We start from the raw sequence: 21,191 nt of genomic DNA on the forward strand, positions 1-21,191 counted from the left end.
CAATCGAAATTCTTTCAAGGAAACATACATTAGTTTTCTTTCTATGAAGACCTTCATTTTTCGTTAACAGTTACGGATGGGAAATGATGTATCATTACGTATTACGCAATGTACATGTTTGTTATTGCATGTTTCCATGTCATTGGTTGCTTGATCATCATTGCGCACTAGTATTGCCCAACCTGGGAAACTATTTCATAAATTACCCCGCACCCCAACTTTAGTGAGATAACGGCCGATCGATTTGATGATCACGAATAGATTGGCAAAACCCTATCATCAGATGATGTCACTTGGATAAGCCTTGACACTGTAGTCTTGGTCTATCTTTTTATTTATTTAAATGACCGCATCAATGCATCGTCTCACAGTTGGGTACCACGTACTCATGTAATCCCAATAACGTGAGCGACCTAGAGTCCAGCAATCCACCACTTAGGTCAACTCAACCCTTGGTGGCCGCTATCATACCTATGTCCTGCATAAAAGAAAAAGATTATCGTAATTACAGTACAACAGCAACAGTACCTTTTTTCTATATCAAAGGCGACGTCAATGTTACTACAGGGAGAATTAAACGTTGATACTTTCCTACTGTACGTAGTGTATGGAATTTCATATGTGATGAAAGGTCAAAAAAAGAAAAAAAAAGATCACAACCCTCAACACTCACTAGGGTACATGAACAACGTCAGTGCTGACTTCGTTAACAGTATCAAATGACGAGTAATGGCTGCGCTGCGTTTTTAAAATCAAGGACGAGTGTAGATGCCGCCTGCCGGAGACGGCTCCTACACGAATCCATGGAATGATTCCAGTTTATTTTGATCGCTTTACATACCATCATGTACAGTTCCCCATATGTTGACTCTATTGGTTCATTTTCTTGGCTCGCATTTCTTGCAAAATCGCCTGTGGATCGATTGTTTGTTAGTAACTGGACATATACTACGCTTCCTATTCTTTTTGTTGCTGCGAAACTATACTGTACCTTCACACGCAGTTTACATTCCTTCTTTGTTCGGCCTTGAACCAAGGATGCGATGTGATCCCATCGATCGCCTTCCCCGGTCCAGTTCGGTGGGTACGTTTGCAATGCATGCTCCAACGCTTGCTGCTCTTCATTATTCCACGGTCGTGGTACGACAGGAATTACAGCAGGCTTAGGCTCCGGAATCGTCGGTGACGGTTGCGGCTTACTACCGCTGGGAGTATTCACCGGTGTCAATGGTTTCTCCACTGGTTTGGGAGGTGATTTCTTTGCTGCATTTGCAGGTACGCTGGTAGTCAAAGGCTTGGCAGTTTGCGCCGCTACAACGTTGACGGGCGTCTTGGTAACGGTTGGCTTTGTCTCAGGTTTGGCTACTTGAGGTTTAACCAGTTTAACTTGCATCTTGGGACCTGCCGTAGTAGGTGCTGCGGTCGGGACAGGTTGAGCTTTGTTGAGAGGAGTGCTCTTTTTCTTTGGTTCCGCGACCTCCACCGGCCTGGCTGCCTTGGCGGGTTTGGCGGGTTTGGCGGTTGATGCAGGTTCATTATAATCGTAATTGATCGTGGGCTCTTCGACCAAATGCTTATCATCATTGTGCTTTTTCAAGTGCTGCAGTTGATCCTTTTCGTGATCCGCCAATCCCGAAGTACCTTGTAGCGAGAACATGGTATTAGTTATTATTGCCTTTTCTTCTGTGTTTGGACTCGTCAAAAATAAATTACCTTTCTTCAATTCGCCCACTTTTTGAATTAGTTCCTCTTCGGTTCGTACAGCTACACCTGCATGATCCGCCACATAATCCGCCACCACTTGCCATCTATTAACGGTGCCTACAGGATACTTTTTCGTGGCCTTGATAAGTGCTGACAGTTCCGTCGCTTCCCAGGTACGACCCGCATCCTTGCTTCGTCCTGTTTCGCTCTCAGCATTTGCCTTTGATTTGTTCTCCAAGTCTGGGGGTGTGATCTCGGCTATTTATTCGTTTGTCAGCACACTTGATATCCCAAACCCAAGCTCAAGCTACCAACCTTTGATTTCAAAATGGCTAAAGTTGCTGCTCTTTTGTAGACGCCGTTGAACGAGTTGATTCGCTTTATCAGTGATTTTTTCACGAGTTTCGGCAATCCCGGCCGTTTCTAGTTCTTTTCTCCACGCTTCAATGGCATCCAGATCCATGGTTTCGAAAATTAATTCGAGATCGGCCATCTGAGCCTCTTCCACAACGTCACTTGTCGGTTGTAAACGTTCCTAATGACAATTCAGTCAACATCCGGCCGGAAAAAGGGACTGGTCGTCGATTACCTTGATCAAGGCTTTGATGGCTTTTCGTTCCTTTCGGACGAGCTTTTTGGTTCTTTCTTTTTGCTTTTTCAATTCAGTCGCTTCTTGGCGTTTCAATTCCTCCTGTTTTTCCTGGTCCAGCTTGAATTGTTCGTCGTCCTTTTTTTTTCTCGAGTTAGCATCGCACGCAATGAATGGGCTTGTCCAAATTTACATCTACCTTTTTCTTTTGTTCTTCGGCCGCCTTGGCCGCTTCTTCCCTTTCCTTTTTCTTTTGCTCCTTGGCCTTTTTCTTTTCCTCCTTGAATATTTTCAGTCGTGGATCGGCCGCTTGCGCTTTCTCTGAATAACAACACAGTTTTATTTCAGGCACGTCAACCAAATTCATGAGGACGACTTACCAACAATGATACGTAAACGGGCAGTATCCTCTTTCTTCCGTTTGGCTTGTTCCGCACGATTCTTTTTGGCAATTTGTCGCTTGTCGTCGCGCGTTTCACCTTCATCCTCATCCTTGTTAAGATACTCAAAGCTTCGCCATGAGTCGAAATTGAACCAAAAATCGTAAAAACGAACCACCTCATCCTCGGTGGTGTTCATGTCTCCCAGTCTAGGCACATCTTTTGCCTTTGAAAAACTAGAAAATTCGGAGTAATAGTCGGTTGAGTACCCTGTTTGATGGTGGTTCCTTTTTTTCTTACCGAGATTCAAAATCAAAAATAGGCTGAAAGGTGGTGAAGAAATCATCTCCTTTGGCCATCTTAGGTGGCTGTGGATCGGTCAGGCCAAAGTCGATGGAATCATACAAAGGACGCTTGGCGGGATCGGACAGGATACCGTACGCTTTTGAGATACACTTGAAGAAGGAATCATCGTGAATACCTCCCTCGGTATGCGCTTTCTTATCAGGATGGTGTCTCAATACTTTGCGCTTGTGAGCCAGTTTAATTTGTTCAGGCGTGGCTCGATAACGCAGTGCTCCCAAACCAAGAATGGCATACAAATCATGTCTCTGCAAACCCAATTTGTCAGTTATTCCCTGTTTTCCATATTTTGATGCATTGCCATGGTTTATAACTCTGTTTGTTGAGCGTACCTTCCAGTCTTTGGGATCGAGACTGATGAGTTTGCGAGTCTCGCGTGGCTCTTCCTCAAAATCGATGGCGGCATCCACTTGTTGTTGTTCCTGTTGGATCTGGGCTGCCTTTTTCTCGGCTTCCAACCGCTCGTCTTCTGAAAAGCTCCGTTTGTGCAAAAGACGACGTGCATGAGCCAAAAAGTACTGATTCACAGGTTCAACGTGACGCGACACGGGTTCTTTTTATATCGGACAAACGACATGTCAGTTGGGAAAACGGAGCAGGAACACGATTTTTTTCTTTTTCTTACCAGAAATAGTGTGGTGCACACGACACGGTGTATTATCGGGCCACGACGCAGGTGGCGTTCCGAGCAAAATGGCACAAGATGATTCCATTGGCAATGAACAAGAAAGAAAAAGCTTATTTCAAGCGACAATACGGTAGAAAGGAACAAAAAAAAAGTTTTTTTTTTCTTTATTTCTTGGAAAAGCTAAAATGATGATGCTGAGTTTGGGTTTTTTTTCATGCTAAGGATACCTAGGCCAACTGAAATCGGTCGTTTTCCGTCGGACAAAAGATCGTATCTTCCGAATTGAAGACTAATGACGTCGGTTTTTGACTCGAAGTCATGAACAAAAATCGCCTACTCTGGAATGGTTAATGATAAACAAAGCAAACTGCAATGATATAACTTTTTTACCATAATTGTTTTGAAAACCACGAGTGGGCCAAAGTGGACGGGTGAAAACAATCGACATCACTATCAATCAAAAAAAAAAAAAAAGCCAAAAGGTTGATACAAGGTATTTCCGAGGAGGAATAGAGCAGATTTGGTCCTACCTTATTGCTTGAATGGGAAACGTGCTAATGTCCGCGGGTAATGGCTGGTAAATCACCGCAAATGTATCGTTTTCCGTTCGCGTATCCTTGTAATAAGCAGCCACGCCTTGCAATGCTGCATTATATGCCGGAACCAAATTCTTCATAATCGTCCGGTTCGTCTCCGAGTGAGCGCATCCACATTCATAGTTGTGAAGCACAAAACTACTCCGCTCAAATGGCTGGCAATACTGCGGATAGGCTTGCGTAGCAATAAAGATCTCCTCCACATGTAAAATCCCGACTACACGAAAGACATGGTACCATCAAGGATAAACGAACAGTCAAACCTCTTGGGAATCTTAGTTTTACTTACCAATTTGAACAAGGACATTGGGAATATTGAGACGAATCCGTTCCACAGCGGCAAGCACATTGACTGCGTAACTCTGGGGTAGCGAAGAAGGTACCACGCAGGCGTGACATACATCGTTGGATCCAATAAACAAAGTGAGAAGTTTCCAATCGGATTTCTTTATCCTGTTATCGTCGTAAGCCTCGTCTAATCTTTTTAATAAATAATCCAGTTCGTGATCCAGATTCAAGCTTCGTGCTCCGGATTGCGCCGCATTCAAAATATCTACGGATTCTTTGTACTGGCCTGGCGGACAAAACTGATCCCCTGGTATCCGAAAAAAGAGAAAAGGTCAGAACTGGTCGTGGCTTTCCCAGCCCCTAATTGTCACTTTCCGACTTACCAAAACAGACAGTAAACAATTGATCGCCTACCGAGGCGCCATATAAATCCGCCGAATAGTAGTTGATGATGTTCGGTAACGTCACTTCTCCTGGATCCTATCATGGGAAATAGTGTCAATGACTGGTCCTCATGCATTGACAAGTCAATACATACTCCGCCCATCGCAAACGATACACCACGATTCTCTTTAATCGTGTCGATATTGATGAATCGATTGTCCTGAATTCCTTTGGCACCAAAAGCCGCCATGACACTGGATAGATTTACTTGAGCTCCTTGTCATGTTTTCTCGCTATAGGGAAACTCACCTGTCGCCCAAACCTGCGACTACTTTGATATCGTCCGGACGCAGATCCCATACGGTAGTGGCTGGTTTGGTACGTGGAAGCAAAGGAGGGCAGGATAGACGAAGCGGGACGTTGAATGTAGTATTGGTACCGTTATTTCCGGAGTTAGTATTGTTGAGTTGTTGTTGAGCCAGGGCAGTGGCCGTCAGTAAAGAAGGCAGGAGAAGCAGAGTATATAAAAACGCGAATGCCGGTAAAGAGATGGCAGCAATAATACAGATAGGGATCATGTCAAGACACTTTGTGGGATCGCTTGGAGGATGAAGCACAGAGGATGAAGTACTTGAAGTGTGGGTGGTAACTGGATCGGTGGTGGATGTTTCGTTGGGCGAGGCTTGAGGTGTGGAAAGCGATGAAAGAAATATACTTCCTTTGACATAAAACATGACAACAGCAATAATAATAATAATAATGATCGGAAACCAACGCCTCACGTCAAATCACCCATTTACTTTTTCTAATTTCTTTTTTACCATGTCGGGTTCTGCCAGTTTTTAATGAGAAGAAGAACAAAAAAGAACTCTGTACACATATCAAAAGGGGCAAGATTGGGAAAGTCATCAACGGTCAACAAAAAGGAGCAATTTTTTAAGCAGATCCATTTGTCACGCGCGTTTTTTTTTTTTTTTTTTTTTGGCTATCTGATCGTTATTTCCTTGAAAGGCGATAGATTTGCACGCCGGTAGCTTCAGCCAAGGATGGAACAAGGATGGCGTCGTCATCATCATCATCATCAGTATCTGTTTTGGTGGGAGGACGCAATTGGGTTATATGGAAGTGCACGGAACATAAATCCCAGAATCTCGTTTCCTCTGCAGCGTTGAATCCTCGACGTTTGTAACCAATAAAAATTCGTGTGTGAGGTGTACTGAGATCGACAAAACTCTTGACAAGATCTTCAAAGAATTCGGCTTCATACAAGACATCCGAGGCCAGCACGATGTCTGCTTTGCCACACGCTTTGGCTTGCTCCGTGTTACCCCACAATAATGGTTTCACCGACACATTCTCTTTCAATGTGTGATGAAGACTGACATTCTTTTGGATCAAAGGGAGCGCTTCGTCGAGTTCTGTAATCGTTACTTGACACGGTACATAACGTTGTTGTGTCCTGCAGAAACTCGCCATTGCCAAGCCCAACAGTCCCGTACTACCGAGGCATTCATTTTTTTTAATCATCATTCGAGCGCGGGACCTTTGTCGTATTCTATCGCAAGCTTACCCTGCACTCAGATCAACGACATGCTGGTTGACTAGCTTATAAGCTTGATGTGAAACGAGCCGCTCGACGAGTTGTAGCATGACAAGCGCCGAGTCCCAAATCTTGCCGGGAATTCCTGCATCCCACGACTCTTCAATGACCACGTTATTCGCCCTTATCGCCGTGTTCGTTGGGCCTGCTGTGTTGTCTGTGTCTTGTAGAAAGAGACGATATCCTTGATGGACCATGGCTGTAAATTCCGGCCACTGTTCCGTAGGCCGTTGGGTAAGGGTCGTGGTATCCAGGGTCAGGGATGGATCGAGTTGAATAGGTCCGAGGACCAGGGGCAGAATCGTGATATCGGTGATGTGGGATGCAAACTTTTTCCAACGTGCGGCTCGTACGCACAAGTATCGTGGTCCACCCACCAAGGAAGAGGATGAGGTGGACCCCTTTTTAGCTTGGATCATGTATTCAAAGGCACCTTTTCCGCTTCCGTGAAATCCAGCCACGGTTCCTTCCTGGGCGGCCTCGATACGATCATTTTCCCACAGACTGGCGGGACGTACCGTGATACACCATTGATTATCTTGCTGCAGGGGCGCCAAGCTTTCGTAAGCCGGCTCCAACAGTTGGCAATCCAATTCCACCTCGCCATCGGGAACCATGTCGGCCCGTCGGAACAAGCCCAGCTCATTGACCAGGATCAGATCCACGCGGTACCAAGCGCCGGGAACCACATTGGCGATCAATGGATAACGTAGATTAAGTCGATACACAGCAAAATGAGCTTCGAGCTTGGCCCGGAATTCCTCGTCGGATATTCCTGCCATGGAAACAAGAATAGGGGGAAGAATGAAATAAAAAAAAAAAGAAGCCTTCTGAATTTTTTTTTTATTTCTTTATTTTTTTAGGCCTTGCTGCTGACACAGATGAGAATGCCAGCTAGAATCAGTCCCATGCCTAACCAGGTGTCTGCATTTTCATGGTGAGATTGGTTATTTTAACAAAGAAGCTGAGTATTATTACCTTTGCCGTGCAACTTTTCGCCGAGCATCAGACCCGTCAGTAAAGAGAATACAAATGTGAGCGAGTTGGTGATGGGGACGGCCAAAGACATTTCTATTGTTGTCATCAGTGGGAGATGTTCGTGGCAAGAAGTGCAGAATATCCACTCACCTGATTTTCCCAGGGTATAATAGTAAACGACGGATCCACTTAGATTGAGTGTCAATGGAACCACATACTATTTGACGTAGACTCTGGTTGAGCGTTCTGCGTGGAATGAGGTTTCATTGCGTTCCTTTTTTTTTTTTTTTTTTTTACCTGCCAACGCGTTAAAAGATACTTGAGCTCAGCGGTCCATCGTTTTATACCACCTTGCGGATAGCGTTGGCTCACGGCTTCCAATCCTTCACTGCCCTTTTTGATGAATGGATTGGTTGAACCCCAGCATATCGCCACTGTCAAGACATCGTTATTCAAACTACGGTAGTCGAATACGTATACGTTCCCATACCTAACAAAAACCCCACCACTTGTTCTACGAGATATCACGGTTAAAAATGAATGCATGGATCACAGAAGCCAGAGTCACCTACGAAGAATCATGTGTCGAAAAAAAAGGGCCGAGTCGAGAAAAAAAGGAACGATGAGAATCGGATGTGAGATTTTCCACTCGTCGCTTTTTTTTTGCTCCTTGGGCGCAATTTCCATTTTTTTTTTTTCTCTGCTGCTCTTATCAGATCTTTCCAGATTTTCGCGTACCATGGATGATGCTCCGCTTCTCGGCCATCCCGAGACAAGACCCACCAGGGATGCCAAGTTTTATCTTCAATGGCTGTTGCGGTTCTGCATTTTCGGTGTAACGGGATCGTCCAGTGTGGCCGTCACCCGAGCCATTTTACATCATCTCTTTAACCTACAAGGTGAGAAGGAAACCAAAAAAAAAAAAAATTGCCGCTGCATAGTCTTTTTGTCTCCTTGCGGTTATGTAATAATACTATGTTGCTACCATTTAGCCGGTTCTTGGTCGTATCTGTGCGTGTTTTTCGTAGCTGAACTATTCGTCTACTCGATTATGCTGTTTCTCATTGGCACCATTCTTGGTCAATGGCGATTCTTTAGCATGGTACTTTTCAAAATGTGGGGCTGGGCTTTATCTGTCAAGACTCGCGAAAAATGCCGTCAACGACTGCAAGAGGAATAAAGAGAAAAAAAAGGCAGGCAATGCTGCTGCTGCTGCTGGATTGAACTATCATCCCAAAGTTGACTTTAAACCCAATCACACACTCTCGGCTGTTTATCAAGAATCAGTCCTCATCGAACAGCGACGAGTCGAAAAAGGAATGGGGGAAAAAAAACGAAGAATGATGAATCATGCAGCGCGTGTAGTTCAAATAAATCAAAAGAGCTTTTTTATCTGAAACGCGGGAAACTCTGGAAAACCTTGAACAAGTAACAAGAAGAAGATAAAACAACGGTCAACAACTTTTCTTTTGTTGTACAATTCACACATAGCCAAAGAATGCTCATGATCATATGCACTGTAACCATATGCACAGTGAATCATAACAGATGAACCTTCTTTCCAGTAAAAGATGGCGAAAATACAAAGTACCATTGGTATATAGAACTATCTACATTTATGGTGACCTTTACGTTATGGTTATCAAAGCGCCGAAGCAACTTTTTTTTAAGGTTCACACAAAAAAAGAAAAAAAAAGCGCTTTACTAAAAGTGGCAATCGCTTGTAACGGTCTGTTCGCTTTGATCTGTACACGGGGTCATGTCGCATATCATGTGTGGTACAGCTCAGATACCGTAAAAGTGGGGTATACTGTACATACGGTTCATGATAAAGAAGCAAGGGGTTGTCGATATACGAATTGCACATCGGACGAATTGGGGAGACAGGCGAGTTCCAAAGTAGCAATTTCATCACCTTCCAATGTGATGGGGTAAAAACATTGGTTCCGACTGGGCACCACCAACACCGGTAATCGACCATGCCGAATATGTGAATCAAAAATTTCAATGCCCGCATCGACAGACGCCTTGGATGCGTCATGGTACTGCGTTAGCAACAGTTGATTTTTGTAGTCAAATCCTGTCCACACATCGATGGCTTCCGAACTGGGCTTACTGGCATGTCGAAAGACCCAAATTCGATCGAGCTTGGCTACCTGCGCTGCTTCCTCGGGTGTATCCTTTGGTTGACACCGTTGCTTGGGATCGTTTAATAATTCGACGAGTTTCTTTTGCTGCTGAATATCCAAAACATCGCCCACGGGATCAGGCGATGCAATGGTATGTATGACACGGTGGGATGGTGATGACGGAGAGGCACCTTTAGACATACTTTTGGTGGTCGTCCCAGGCGACGACAATGACGATGGCGACAGTGTTGAGCGAGAGGATGATCGGGTAAACAGAAAAGAAAAGGGCCATCGTTTCTTTTTACTGTGTTTTGGTGATGTCTGTGTAGCATGAATGTCTTGTTTCGAATAGCTCGTATCAGAAGAGATGGATTCTTCATCCACCAAGGTAGAGTTGTCAGAGGCCGGGGTGTGATTGGGGGAGACTTGAATGGAGGAGGCGGTGTTGTTGGTGGAGGTGGAGGTGGTGTGAACGGCTACTGGAGGGATGATGAGTGGCGAACTCCAGGAAGCTTGGGGTGGCGGTCCCCAAGGAATCCATGGACCTGAACTGGATTCCGACAAGGACGGAATAAGCTTGTAAGGACGACTGTTTCGTTTGGCATTTTCGGCAGCCAAGATTTCCATTTCATCCAACGTATCGCTGTCCTCCTCCTCTTCTTCTTCTTCATCATCATGAGGGTCTACCTAATAATTTTTTTTTGGGAAAGGAAAAAAAAAAGTTTTTTTTTGGACATCTGTTTGAGTCTCCGTTACCCAACATGAAAGTGTCGCAAAAAATCTCTTAGGTTTTTTATTACCTGCGTTTGGACCATCTCATTGTAGGGGTGGTTGTCGTGGTCGTGGTCGTCTTGGTCGGCATCATCATATTCTGTTTCCGCTCGCGTAAAGGGCCGATGTCGATCTTCCATCGAATAAGCCCGTCTTCTTCTACTTCGCCGTGGGTAGACTGGACCTCGCATGTAGGAAATTCCATCGTCATAGATCCCAGCTTGTCTTGCCATCAAAGCCTGATAGTACGCTTCTTCTTGTTGTCGCATCAAGTACCACTGATAACGAAGGTAACTGTCATAGTCACGGTTGCTAAGACCATAGGTATACGACATGGCAACAGTCTGTCTATTTTGTCTATATTGGACAAGGAACCAGTGGCGGTGAGAGAAGGAGAAGAAGGAACAAAAAGGCCAAGAAAAAAAAAAAAAAGAAAAAAAAAGCAGCAAAGATGAAAAAGGGAATTTGGGGTTTATTTATGGATGGACGAAAATGTTTTGACTGGCCATAAAAAAGTGCAGCCGTAAGTAAGGTGTTACAGTGGACCCAAAGGATTCAAAGGCATCCGCCCATTTGACTTTTTTTTTTTCGGGTTCAAAGAAGGGGAGAGAATTGAAGGAAAAAAAACCCAACTTTATTGGCGGTTGCCTTTTTTGGACAATTCACCCAAAACGTCGACTGCCATACAATCTCTTATTTTCCCCTTTCTTCCGGTCCAACAACCTTTTTGTTTTTTATCCTAATTCTTTATGAATCCATATACACAGACATCGCCGCAACAACCGACATCGTCTTCCTCAACACCACTTTCATTCGTACGTTCACCTAGTACGTTTCTCTCCCGGTGCTCACACGCGCCTCAAGCTGTCCATGTCTGCTCTTGACATCTCACCTTTCCTAGATACTCACCACGGTGACCCGCAGGAAACTTCCTCAGCCGCGCTACGCCGTACCAAAAAGAGTCGCGCTTGTAAGCCTTTTTGACAAAACGGAATCGTCCTTTTTTTTTTTCTCTGCCTACTGACGAGTCCTTTCTCTTTCTTTCTTTTTCGATTCACGATGCGTCATTTCTTAGGCGATCTGTGTCGGCGGAAGAAAATTAGGTACTTGTTTTTATCATTGCACGACAGAGAAGAACGGTGGCTCATTATTTAAAAAGATGTGATTATGATCAGATGCTGCCTCAACGACCTTGTACGTCATGTCACAGTTACGGCAAGTTTTGTACATTTGACGAGGTAAAGAGAACTCTGAAGCCATGCTTGGCCCTGTGGAAAGGCTTACCAGTGAATAAATATTCTCTCAAGGCGGCCAAAAAGCGCGGGCCTCCCAAAGGGTATGTGGAAGGGTTAGAGTCGCGCCTACGTCGAATGGAGAAACTGCTTGTCAATATTGCCAGTTCTGGCAATTTTTCTTCCGATGCGTTACGAGATATGCTTGGACAAGCGGATGATCACTCACACACTGCGTCCCCCTCGCCCTCTTTCGAAGACAGCGACCATGAACCATCCTCCACCCCTTCCGCCTCCGCCTCACCTCCTCCTCAGTCCCGCGTCACTCAGCGTAAACGATCTAGAGCTTCTTCAACCTCTACAGAACCTTCAACGGAACGGAAGCCGGCTTCCGTAGAACAAAATAGTCATGGCCATCCTCAGGAAGAAAGTGATTACTCTTACATGGGCAGCTCCTCGGGCGTGTATATGCTGAATAAAATGTTCCCTGACGACGATCCTGACAATAAAAAATGCAAGCGAAATCGACCTTTGCAAGGCAACGAAGACGATATCATGATTGCGCGATTTGATCACACCGGTGACTTTTGGCTCGGCACCAACAAAAAGGACAAGGCACCCTGGGAATTACCGCATCAAGAGGTGGTCGATCGATTGGTGGAAATGTAAGCACTTCAAGTCATGATCGGCTGGATGACATTGACGCTGTTTCTGTTAGTTATTTTACACAAGTGAATGTGTTTCTACCGATCATTGATGAATCTTACTTTATGGATCAGTATCGTCATCATTATCAGACCCTGTCACAACCTCTTCTATTCACTGTTTGCCGCGCCGCGAGTCGGTTGCTGAGCGACGACGATCCCGTAGCGCAAAAACATGGAGTACGCCACGATGTCTTATTTCGCAACTTGTCAGATCAACTGCAAAACAAGTACGAACTCGATTTCTTGAAACCGTCCCTGGACACCATTCAAGTCTTGCTTCTAGGAGCCTCCTGTGCGAGAACCTGGGGCTCCGAAAGTCAAAATTGGTTAGGCACCAGTATCGCTGTAAAAATGGTAGGACCCTCGCGCGCATATTCTTCGATTCAGAGGCCAGGTTGTCTTGACGATGATGGGGTTTTTTAGGCTCAGGATTTAGGATTGCATCGATCCAATACACAACTGAATATGAGAAATCAAGAATCTGGCCGGCGATTATGGTGGTCGGCATATGTTATTGACCGATGGGTGTCTGCCGCTTTGGGAAGGTGGGTACATGGAGAATGGATGACATGTGACATCAAGGAAATTGAAGCTCTTGATGTAGACCCTTGATGATTTCTGATGCGGATTGCGACGTGGAATATCCTGCGACGGGTGAGGATCCGACGTTTAGCGTATTCATTCCCCTGGTAAAATTATCGGCCATTCTTGGCGACGTGCTACGCAAACTGTATTCGCCTCGAGCTCGTGCGATGTACGATAAACGAATCAAACTTGAAGCTGTGGCCGATTCCGTGGTGCAAAGGCTCAAAGACTGGAAAGCATCGTTGCCCAGTCATCTCGTATTGACCGAGGACGAACTGCATCGACTCCAAACCTCGGTCGTGTCTCCGTCATTGCGGCATAAAATGAATCACGGTGGTAAGTGCCTGCTGTTACTTGAACCCTTGGTAATTTTTTTTCTCACACAAAATGGTCATGCACAGCGGGTCAACTGACGGTTGCGGGGAATATCGTTCATTTAATGTGCCAATGTCCTTACGTGGCCAAAGCAGACAAGGATTTGGCGGTAGATCGCGTCCCCATGGAATGTATCGGACTGCTGAAATTGAATGTCAGCATTCTGGCTGCCATGGATGTAGAATCTCTCTTCAGTTTCGGATGGTCGCTTAGCAGTAAGTAGAAAAAAAAATTGGGAGTGGTGGTACCGAGGTTTTTCCACCTCCCAGCTGACGCGCGACATCTTAGGCTATTGTTTGCTGCAAACGCAAATGATGATCCTGTGGAACCATAAAAATGTCGAACCCAAAGTGGGCGAGGAAGCACGACAACAATCGCAAGAGCTCAAAACTGTTTTCACGCGACTGGAGAAATATATACCAGACGTAAGAGAGAACTCAAATGATCAGTGGGAAAGGGAAGTCGACCTAATTGTCCTTGCAGCGATCCATTGTTCCATTTTTAGAAGGTTTAACAAAGTATCTGAACGATGAAGATCTCAGCAAACCCACGGCAGACGATGCATCGTCTGTTCAGCCGACGGACGCGAACCATTCACAAACGTTCTTCCAGTTGCCTGTGGAACAACAACGGTCCTTTTGGGGTGCGTTTACTGGTATGGATTGGCAAGGTAAGAGCTTTTCCTTATTAACACGCGCGCAAGAATGAGAGACTGATGGGCGTTGTTTGTTTCAACGACAGAAATGAACATGATATTAGCTCAAGCTGGGTATCAATTTTAAGAAAGAAAGCGCATCTCATGGGCTTTCGGGAAATAGACGACCCTGTTAAACCCCCCGGGAATCACTTCCGTTGCATATCCTCATTCAGCGGATTCCCGGGGGAATCAGGTTTAGGTTGTATCGTTTTTCCGGTGTCTTTTTTTTTGGTTTTCTTTTTTCATCTTTTTTTTTATTTATTTCAACATCATTGTCATTATACTTGCATCATTAAAAAAGCCATGTTTGATTTCACCAATGACTCTCATCGACGGTTTAACCCTCTAACTCAGTCGTGGGTGCTTTGTTCGCCGCACCGGACCAAGCGACCTTGGCAAGGCCAGCAGGAAGGTCCGCAACTCGACAATCGACCTCAGTATGATCCTGCCTGTTATCTGTGTCCCGGTAACAAGCGAGCCAATGACGAGTACAATCCCAAGTATACATCCACCCATCGCTTTCCCAACGATTTTGCCGCCGTGCAACGGGATCAGCCCGATTTGGAAGCCACCAATGACGATCTCTTCAAAGTGGAAGGCATTCGTGGCGAATGTCACGTTCTGTGCTTTTCGCCGCGACATGACTTGACCATGGCGGAAATGACAGTGGAAGAAATAGGCAGTGTCATCACATTGTGGACTCAGAGTTACCAGGATATGGGCACCAAGCCTTATATTACCCATGTCCAGATCTTTGAGAACAAGGGAGCCGCCATGGGATGCTCCAATCCACATCCTCACGGCCAAATGTGGTGCACGGACCGTATTCCCGATGAACCGCGGCTAGAGTTGGACTCGTTGCAGGCATATCAACAAAAACATCTGTCATGCTTACTGTGTGACTATGTGGAACGTGAACTCAAGGATGGGCAACGGGTGGTGATTCAAAACGATACATTTGTGTGTGTGGTGCCATTTTGGGCAGTGTGGCCTTTTGAAGTGCTGGTGCTGCCAAAGACCCACGTGGCCAATTTACCGGGATTGACGGACAAGCAACAGACCGATTTAGCCGATATGCTGCGTCGTGTCGCTTGTCGCTATGACAATTTATTCGAGTGCAGTTTCCCATACTCGATGGGTATTCATCAGGCGCCTGTGCGTGGCCAGTACGATTTTGCCCATTTGCATCTTCACTTTTATCCTCCGTTACTGAGAAGTGCCACGGTTCGAAAATTCCTGGTCGGGTAAGTTTTCTGAATCGAGTTGAAACGGCAATATAAAAAATAGTCCATGGACTGACTCTCTTGATGATTTCGGATGGTTTTAGATTTGAGATGCTCGGTGAACCTCAGCGAGATTTGACGCCGGAACAAGCAGCGGATAGGTTAAGAGGATTATCGGACGTTCATTACAAACAACGCTTGTAGAAAAAATGAACCCAAAAATGGGAAATCATGGATTTGTTTGTTCCTGCATTCATTGGCATGATTTGTTTTTTACGTGAATCGTTACTCTTGACACTATTGTCTTGCTTCTTGTCTCACATTTTGAAAGCGAATGTATCGCCGTTGAATCATGATCATATTCTTGTACTCTGGGCATTATTTGTCTACTTTTGCTCTCTTTTTTGTTGTTGTTGTTGTTGTTGTTGCTCTGCCTCTTTTCATTTTCTGCAACCATGTCTTTTGACAATCCTACAGAGCCTTCCTTTCCGGCTCCGCCTTCAACAACCTCGTTCAGTTCCCTCTTTCACAATCTCATCGATGAAGGATTTACTTTGGACTCTTCTTCATCTTCTAGTTCAAAATCATCACTGACCAACTTGCCCAAGGCTTCTTCATCCACTACACTGCCCAACACCAGTACCACGCGGCCGACTCCTCATGCTCACCATACCCTGCGTCAATCCTCTTCCACACCAAGGCTTCCCAATGCACTAGCGTCTTGTTCCTCCTCCACGGCAAATGACACCACTTCCACATTTTCCTTGAATCATGCCACAGAGACACAGCCTCACATGCATACGTCCATACCGCTCGGTATTGGTGAACTTCGCTATCACACACATCAGCAGGATCTGAGCCGGCTCACCAAACAATCGGCATCGTTTGCCAATATTCGAGACGCCGCACTGAACCACAGTCTTTCTCAACTGTTTGATCCGTCGGTGGCCTCCTTCTCTTTGCGAAGCGGCGGATCGGAAGCCACCTTGTCGCGGTGGGAAGCGTGGTTTGAGCCGGATTACAGTTTTGGTTCGTTTGAGAAAGGTCACACGGGCTATCGAGGCCATCATCGAAAGCAACGACGGAAGAGACAACACATGCTCGCTGCATATTCTTCGTCTTCCTCGATCGTTCACGGGATACCGGGCCAATCGCAAGATGCAACGAGTTCCTTCTCATCACTGCCACCGCCGCCCACCCTGCCCGAGTTGAACGAAGAAATCTTTTACAATACGGCTCTTTCCGTCGATCGATATCGTGAATTGGCGGAATTGATGCAAAACCAGAAAGATGCGTCGGCGGGGGATCGAGCGGTGGATCCCATGGATTCAGAATCTACCTTGGCCACATCGTCCTGGCGCAGTCGCGTGAAAGCGAAACTCGACCGTTTACGCCGCGAAGCCAATCGTGACGCCTCCATTTGCAGCAGTGAAACATCCAACAGCATCTATGTGGGATCCACGTCTCACCTGGAAAAGCAAGTCGACGGGACCCATCCTCATTCAAAGAAACCGTGGGTCGCTCGATCTTCGTTTCTTTTATTCGTGCTGGGATTCATGTTTCCCCCTTGCTGGATCCTTGGCGCATTGTATATCGGTCCTTCACAACGGTCACTCTCTCCTTCGGGACGTCAAGCCGATCTCATGTGGCGGCGTCGTTCTCGCATTGTTCTTGCCATCTTTTTGCTTCTAACCTCCCTTGTCCTGATTCTACTCATGGCATTTAAACCAGAAGCCATCGGATGGCGACAGATCGATCGTGACCGTCAAGCACACATTATTTCCTTTGACGACATGGCATCAGATGCTATACCAAACCATCCAACTGCACCAAGCCCGCCAACTGATGAAACATCGCCTCACAAATAAAATAAATCTTGACGAAAACAACGAAAAAAAAATCATTGATGTACGGCTTGTTAGTGTATTCATACGATAGACGAAATCTCAAAAAGAAAGAAAAAGCATTTGTCATTCTGTAAAATATATTACTGATTCTCCTTTCTTTTTTTTCACTACTTCACAAATGGAATTCATTTGATCTTCCACGTAAACGGAGATGCAATGATATGTTTCGACGGAACAGTGTCCATGACGAAAAGGTCCTCAAAACAACTACAAAAAATCATAGACGAGATATTCAACAACTTCATAAAAATAAATAATACGACAATTGACCGGCCTTATCTTTCAATCAGGGCGCTGAATCTAATCTGACATACTGGAAACTACTGTTTGGGGAAAAAAACTTCCTCCCCAGTCTAGAATCAAATTTGTATGTATCTTCTTTTTTTTGGAATACATTGAAATACATACCTCTACGTCTATAGCCATAATTGTGCTTCTGCTCGTTTCGATGATTGGTCATCCATTAGAATCAACACGGCCAGTGTGCCAGCTTAACGCCACTTGAGATTCACCAGGTCGAGGGACGAATCGAAATTTGTATTTTTGACGAAGAGCTTCCAAAACCTCTGCTGTGATCTCTGGACCTAAAAAAGATAAAAAATTATTCATATTACAAAAAGCAACCATTACTGTATAAATTCTTACCAGCTTGATCTAATAAACGTTCAACATGCTCAATTCCCTGTTGTTCTTCAGGTAAGAGCTCAGAGGTAGGATTCATTATGAAAAAAAAGAATCAAAAAAATTAGATGAACGAAAAAGGGCAAGGAGGACAAAAAGGAAAGAAAGGGGAAAAAGCGCATCCTTTTATACCATGACTGAAAAAAAATTCTATTACACCGTCCTGGCCAAATAATGACTCATCCTCAACCGCTGTCCATCTTTTACAACAGTACTCTTATCTCCGGGACACCCTCATCTACATCCTTTACTACATGAGTGAATTGGGATGGAATTTTGTTTGAAGGTTAAGACCGTGATGCATGAATCTTTAATTCAAACTCAGAAACATCTGTGCTTCTGCATTTGAAATGACCAAAACTCTTCTCTATTTCCAATGCCGAGGCGCTGGATGTCTCTGGCTTCCTATCATATCACCCAAGGAAAGGGATTTTTGCTAAATGCATATTTAAAGCTTTTGCACATAATGGACTGCTTTGATTTGAGTAATGAAGGTTATGTACTATGCACACATCTCATAGGCATGCATTCAAGACATCATCGCGTGGATATTCAGGCGTAAAGAATTGACAACAATTCTTAACAAACTTGTGTCTAGCTTCCTTCCTATACTACAAAAGGAGGGCTCCATGCTGACATTCCAGACACAAGTCAGGTATATATGCAACGGTGCAAATGGTGCAACCTATGTCTGCTTATATAGCTTATGATGACATGTTATTGAATTGGTCGATTATAAGAATTCGTTTATCCTGTAGATATTGCCGTTGATACTCTGAATGACAAGAGGAGACTTTTGGTGGACAGAGAGACGGTTAATTGTGAATGTGGATTGCTGGCATGATTGCTTTATGTCCAAGGTCGGTTCCTGAGTGAAGATGGTCATGAGGTTCATCTTCAGTGATTAGGATTTGAACTATAGTACGCACGTTCTGAGGATATCGATCCAGTATGACATTTATCCTGGACACGTACATCATGCGATGAAAGAGGAAAGAGTGTATTGAAATACGTTATTTTATTTTACCGAACACGACAGAATGGATTTGCTCAATCGCATCCTCTTTGCAGTTTAAGAGGGTGGCGTGGCATGGTCATTAATTTTGAAATACTCGTTGAAGAACTGAAGGGAGCATGCGTACTCGAGGAAGGAAAAAAACCTTTATCATTCAACGGACTGCACACTGAAAATATCATGCCAGCAAGAGCAAGGGCACTGTGACGTAAATTTTGATCCTTACCGATTCCATGTCATGGTCCGTATCGATCATCGATACACCTGCGATTAGCTGCCTGTAGGTTCTGGACGAGGCCGACAGCCCGAGGACATTGATGCTATCGGTTACTGAGTCGGAACCAACGGTTGATGTATCCCGCCTCCAACAGGAAGGCCAGTGACTTGATAGACCCGCCAATCGATACTCGGGATGGCTTTTATAAAGTTTTTGAAACGGGATCCTCCATCTGAGGACACATCGACTGGCTGGAGACTACGCGGATGGTCATCCGGTTGGAACGATAATGGGGCCTCCATTAGGGCCTCCAGAAGTCAGTAATGGTGCGCTTCGAGCGCATCCCAGGCACGATTGTCGTAATGGAGAGGCCTCTGTTCCTTTTCAGCTCTGGGCTGAATGATTTCTTGGTGAATAGATGTTAGGTTCATTGTCGAAAAAAAAGAGGCGTAAAAACGTAAGAAAAGTAGTGAAACATATAGAAAGACGAAAAGTAATGAAAAAAAAAGCTAGCTGTTCCTGGGTATTTATCATCTTTTTTTCTTTCTATGATTTTCTTCTGCGGGGAGACCTTGTTGTTGTTACATATATTTTTTTGCGCCACATTCACTTATATTTCATTATGAGAAAACGTTTGGGTACTGTAATCCCATTTAGGTATTCACCCGACTTTTACTGTGTTAATGACATTGCCAAAATCTTTGTTGCTTAGAGCATCAACATGAGCGCGTTTACTGAACTCCTGATCTCATTCTGCTATCTCGGGCTGCTATTAGCAAAATGATGGTCCAATTCAATAACATAACGACAAAGAACAGACATATGCAAGGACATTATGTGTCTGCTTCCTTTTCTGTTCTGTTCTTCCCCTGAAATTTCAGAGATACCAGATCCGACTCATTTGTAGTTGCACATAGTGTGCAGGCAGAAAATGCCCAGTATGATAAACTAGGAACCATCAGATAGCTGTGAGCTATTATACAGTTGTCAATTGCTTACACTGAATAGTCGGATGGGACGTTGAATCGTATCCGCAATCAAAGTTGGCAGATCCGAATCCGAAATTATTTACAAAGTCATCCAGTTCAAAAAGCAAGATGAGATTGCAGCAGAACGCAAACGAGTAGAACGGCCACTGAAACTTATTGAAAGGAACAAGCGTGCCATACTTCGGTATACCAAAACAAATACTCTTCTATACATGTTTTTAAGACGAACCTGGGAGGAGTATTTGAACGATACGTTCGTAAGACAGTTCCTACCATGCGCTCAAGGTTCGTTCAGAAAAAAAGAAGGAAACAGCAAACAATTCTGATGTTCGCTTATGTATAGGGTACGACTATCCCCGATGGTCCCCCTTATTGAATGAATTGGGACGACCCTATGCCAGCAAATTGGTCACAAGTAAGTCTATCCTCCACGAGTATTGTATGGACTCTAAATAATGCGCGTTTTTAGATGCGATCATGCATTTCAAGGCTAACTGGGAAAAATTCATGCAGCGACTCTGGATGGCCTATTTCCTGCGATACAGTGAGCAACAGGGCGTCACCCTCCCGCAAACTGCTGCAAAGCTTGTTTAGCGCTAAGTAGAAAAGGGAAATGATAATGTATGAAAAATCTCACTGTTTCTTTCTTAAGGAAAAAAAGCGTTGCATGCCGTTCAAAAACACAAGCCATTCACTCAAGAGCACTGGAACAGTTTACCAGGAAACCGGCATGACATTCATTTTTTCTACGAGTACGATAACAGTAATCCGAATACTACTTTTGAGCTATAAAATCTAACTTCTTATTTTTAGCGAAAATTTAGAAAAATACGTGGAAGAGTTTGGGGAGCTCACCCCTCAGGTCATTGAGACACAGGCAGGCACCACCCTAACGTCTAACCTGATCCGATACTCTGGCTGGCTACTCCGCAAAAATGAACTTTTCGAGGGACGGTCATGGACCATTATTCCTATGACTTCCCACCAAATCAGTATGGACTATTCTGCGTAACAGTACGCTTGCTCGTACTGATATGAGCTTTTTTTTATAGTCTACATCCCCTTGAGCGACAGAGGCTTTTTCCCTTCTCGAGTACACATTCTCCCACGGATATGTCTACCTGAAATGCGGTATCGAAACAGGCGGTGTGAT

General features: G+C 44.7%; 11 protein-coding genes across 11 annotated transcripts; 5 read left to right on the forward strand and 6 right to left on the reverse strand.

The window, feature by feature from the left end:
• Positions 1-491: 491 nt before the first annotated feature.
• Positions 492-3,830, reverse strand: BYT42DRAFT_148760 (uncharacterized protein). The gene is made up of 12 exons (XM_051562277.1): positions 3,662-3,830; positions 3,369-3,589; positions 2,974-3,284; positions 2,674-2,909; positions 2,493-2,614; positions 2,294-2,431; positions 2,020-2,239; positions 1,925-1,962; positions 1,714-1,831; positions 992-1,641; positions 674-912; positions 492-561 (listed from the first exon to the last, which is right to left on the reverse strand). Exons 1-11 carry the CDS (start codon positions 3,747-3,749, stop codon positions 871-873), a joined length of 2,184 nt encoding a protein of 727 aa, XP_051418588.1. The 5' UTR covers positions 3,750-3,830; the 3' UTR covers positions 492-561; positions 674-870.
• A 360-nt stretch (positions 3,831-4,190) lies between these two features.
• On the reverse strand, positions 4,191-5,510 carry BYT42DRAFT_505271 (uncharacterized protein; the record flags this gene model as incomplete). The annotated part of the gene is made up of 5 exons (XM_051565015.1): positions 4,191-4,477; positions 4,550-4,855; positions 4,932-5,028; positions 5,087-5,186; positions 5,242-5,510. 5 exons carry the CDS (start codon positions 5,508-5,510, stop codon positions 4,191-4,193), a joined length of 1,059 nt encoding a protein of 352 aa, XP_051418589.1.
• Positions 5,511-5,797: 287 nt separating this feature from the next.
• BYT42DRAFT_148621 (putative methyltransferase-domain-containing protein) lies at positions 5,798-7,688 on the reverse strand. The gene is made up of 4 exons (XM_051562276.1): positions 7,661-7,688; positions 7,511-7,603; positions 6,503-7,456; positions 5,798-6,430 (listed from the first exon to the last, which is right to left on the reverse strand). The coding sequence occupies exons 3-4, from the start codon at positions 7,312-7,314 to the stop codon at positions 5,929-5,931; spliced, it is 1,314 nt and encodes a 437-aa protein (XP_051418590.1). The 5' UTR covers positions 7,315-7,456; positions 7,511-7,603; positions 7,661-7,688; the 3' UTR covers positions 5,798-5,928.
• Positions 7,392-8,092, reverse strand: BYT42DRAFT_618425 (uncharacterized protein; the record flags this gene model as incomplete). The annotated part of the gene is made up of 6 exons (XM_051572281.1): positions 7,392-7,444; positions 7,511-7,603; positions 7,661-7,727; positions 7,808-7,944; positions 8,001-8,024; positions 8,083-8,092. 6 exons carry the CDS (start codon positions 8,090-8,092, stop codon positions 7,392-7,394), a joined length of 384 nt encoding a protein of 127 aa, XP_051418591.1.
• A 157-nt stretch (positions 8,093-8,249) lies between these two features.
• BYT42DRAFT_549968 (uncharacterized protein) lies at positions 8,250-8,690 on the forward strand (the record flags this gene model as incomplete). Its single annotated transcript, XM_051566106.1, has 2 exons — positions 8,250-8,409; positions 8,503-8,690. The coding sequence occupies 2 exons, from the start codon at positions 8,250-8,252 to the stop codon at positions 8,688-8,690; spliced, it is 348 nt and encodes a 115-aa protein (XP_051418592.1).
• A 270-nt stretch (positions 8,691-8,960) lies between these two features.
• On the reverse strand, positions 8,961-10,835 carry BYT42DRAFT_588461 (uncharacterized protein). Its single transcript, XM_051570268.1, has 2 exons — positions 10,440-10,835; positions 8,961-10,326 (listed from the first exon to the last, which is right to left on the reverse strand). Exons 1-2 carry the CDS (start codon positions 10,743-10,745, stop codon positions 9,334-9,336), a joined length of 1,299 nt encoding a protein of 432 aa, XP_051418593.1. The 5' UTR covers positions 10,746-10,835; the 3' UTR covers positions 8,961-9,333.
• Positions 10,836-11,123: 288 nt separating this feature from the next.
• Positions 11,124-14,221, forward strand: BYT42DRAFT_148825 (fungal-specific transcription factor domain-containing protein). Its single transcript, XM_051562278.1, has 12 exons — positions 11,124-11,238; positions 11,312-11,380; positions 11,486-11,513; positions 11,570-11,648; positions 11,718-12,307; positions 12,361-12,703; positions 12,773-12,894; positions 12,954-13,270; positions 13,336-13,524; positions 13,598-13,734; positions 13,793-13,979; positions 14,051-14,221. The coding sequence occupies exons 1-12, from the start codon at positions 11,160-11,162 to the stop codon at positions 14,089-14,091; spliced, it is 2,181 nt and encodes a 726-aa protein (XP_051418594.1). The 5' UTR covers positions 11,124-11,159; the 3' UTR covers positions 14,092-14,221.
• An 88-nt stretch (positions 14,222-14,309) lies between these two features.
• BYT42DRAFT_505488 (galactose-1-phosphate uridylyltransferase) lies at positions 14,310-15,433 on the forward strand (the record flags this gene model as incomplete). The annotated part of the gene is made up of 2 exons (XM_051565031.1): positions 14,310-15,250; positions 15,334-15,433. 2 exons carry the CDS (start codon positions 14,310-14,312, stop codon positions 15,431-15,433), a joined length of 1,041 nt encoding a protein of 346 aa, XP_051418595.1.
• BYT42DRAFT_148827 (uncharacterized protein) lies at positions 15,202-17,199 on the forward strand. The gene is made up of 2 exons (XM_051562279.1): positions 15,202-15,250; positions 15,334-17,199. The coding sequence occupies exon 2, from the start codon at positions 15,685-15,687 to the stop codon at positions 17,095-17,097; it is 1,413 nt and encodes a 470-aa protein (XP_051418596.1). The 5' UTR covers positions 15,202-15,250; positions 15,334-15,684; the 3' UTR covers positions 17,098-17,199.
• Positions 17,200-17,592: 393 nt separating this feature from the next.
• On the reverse strand, positions 17,593-17,857 carry BYT42DRAFT_618431 (uncharacterized protein; the record flags this gene model as incomplete). The annotated part of the gene is made up of 2 exons (XM_051572282.1): positions 17,593-17,720; positions 17,782-17,857. 2 exons carry the CDS (start codon positions 17,855-17,857, stop codon positions 17,593-17,595), a joined length of 204 nt encoding a protein of 67 aa, XP_051418597.1.
• Positions 17,858-20,250: 2,393 nt separating this feature from the next.
• BYT42DRAFT_549971 (uncharacterized protein) lies at positions 20,251-21,050 on the forward strand (the record flags this gene model as incomplete). The annotated part of the gene is made up of 4 exons (XM_051566107.1): positions 20,251-20,323; positions 20,382-20,453; positions 20,508-20,582; positions 20,863-21,050. 4 exons carry the CDS (start codon positions 20,251-20,253, stop codon positions 21,048-21,050), a joined length of 408 nt encoding a protein of 135 aa, XP_051418598.1.
• Positions 21,051-21,191: the final 141 nt, after the last annotated feature.

The sequence above is a fragment of the Radiomyces spectabilis genome (assembly GCF_025331425.1).
Source record: "Radiomyces spectabilis strain NRRL 2753 chromosome Unknown BYT42scaffold_17, whole genome shotgun sequence".
NCBI classification, from domain to species: domain Eukaryota; kingdom Fungi; phylum Mucoromycota; class Mucoromycetes; order Mucorales; family Radiomycetaceae; genus Radiomyces; species Radiomyces spectabilis.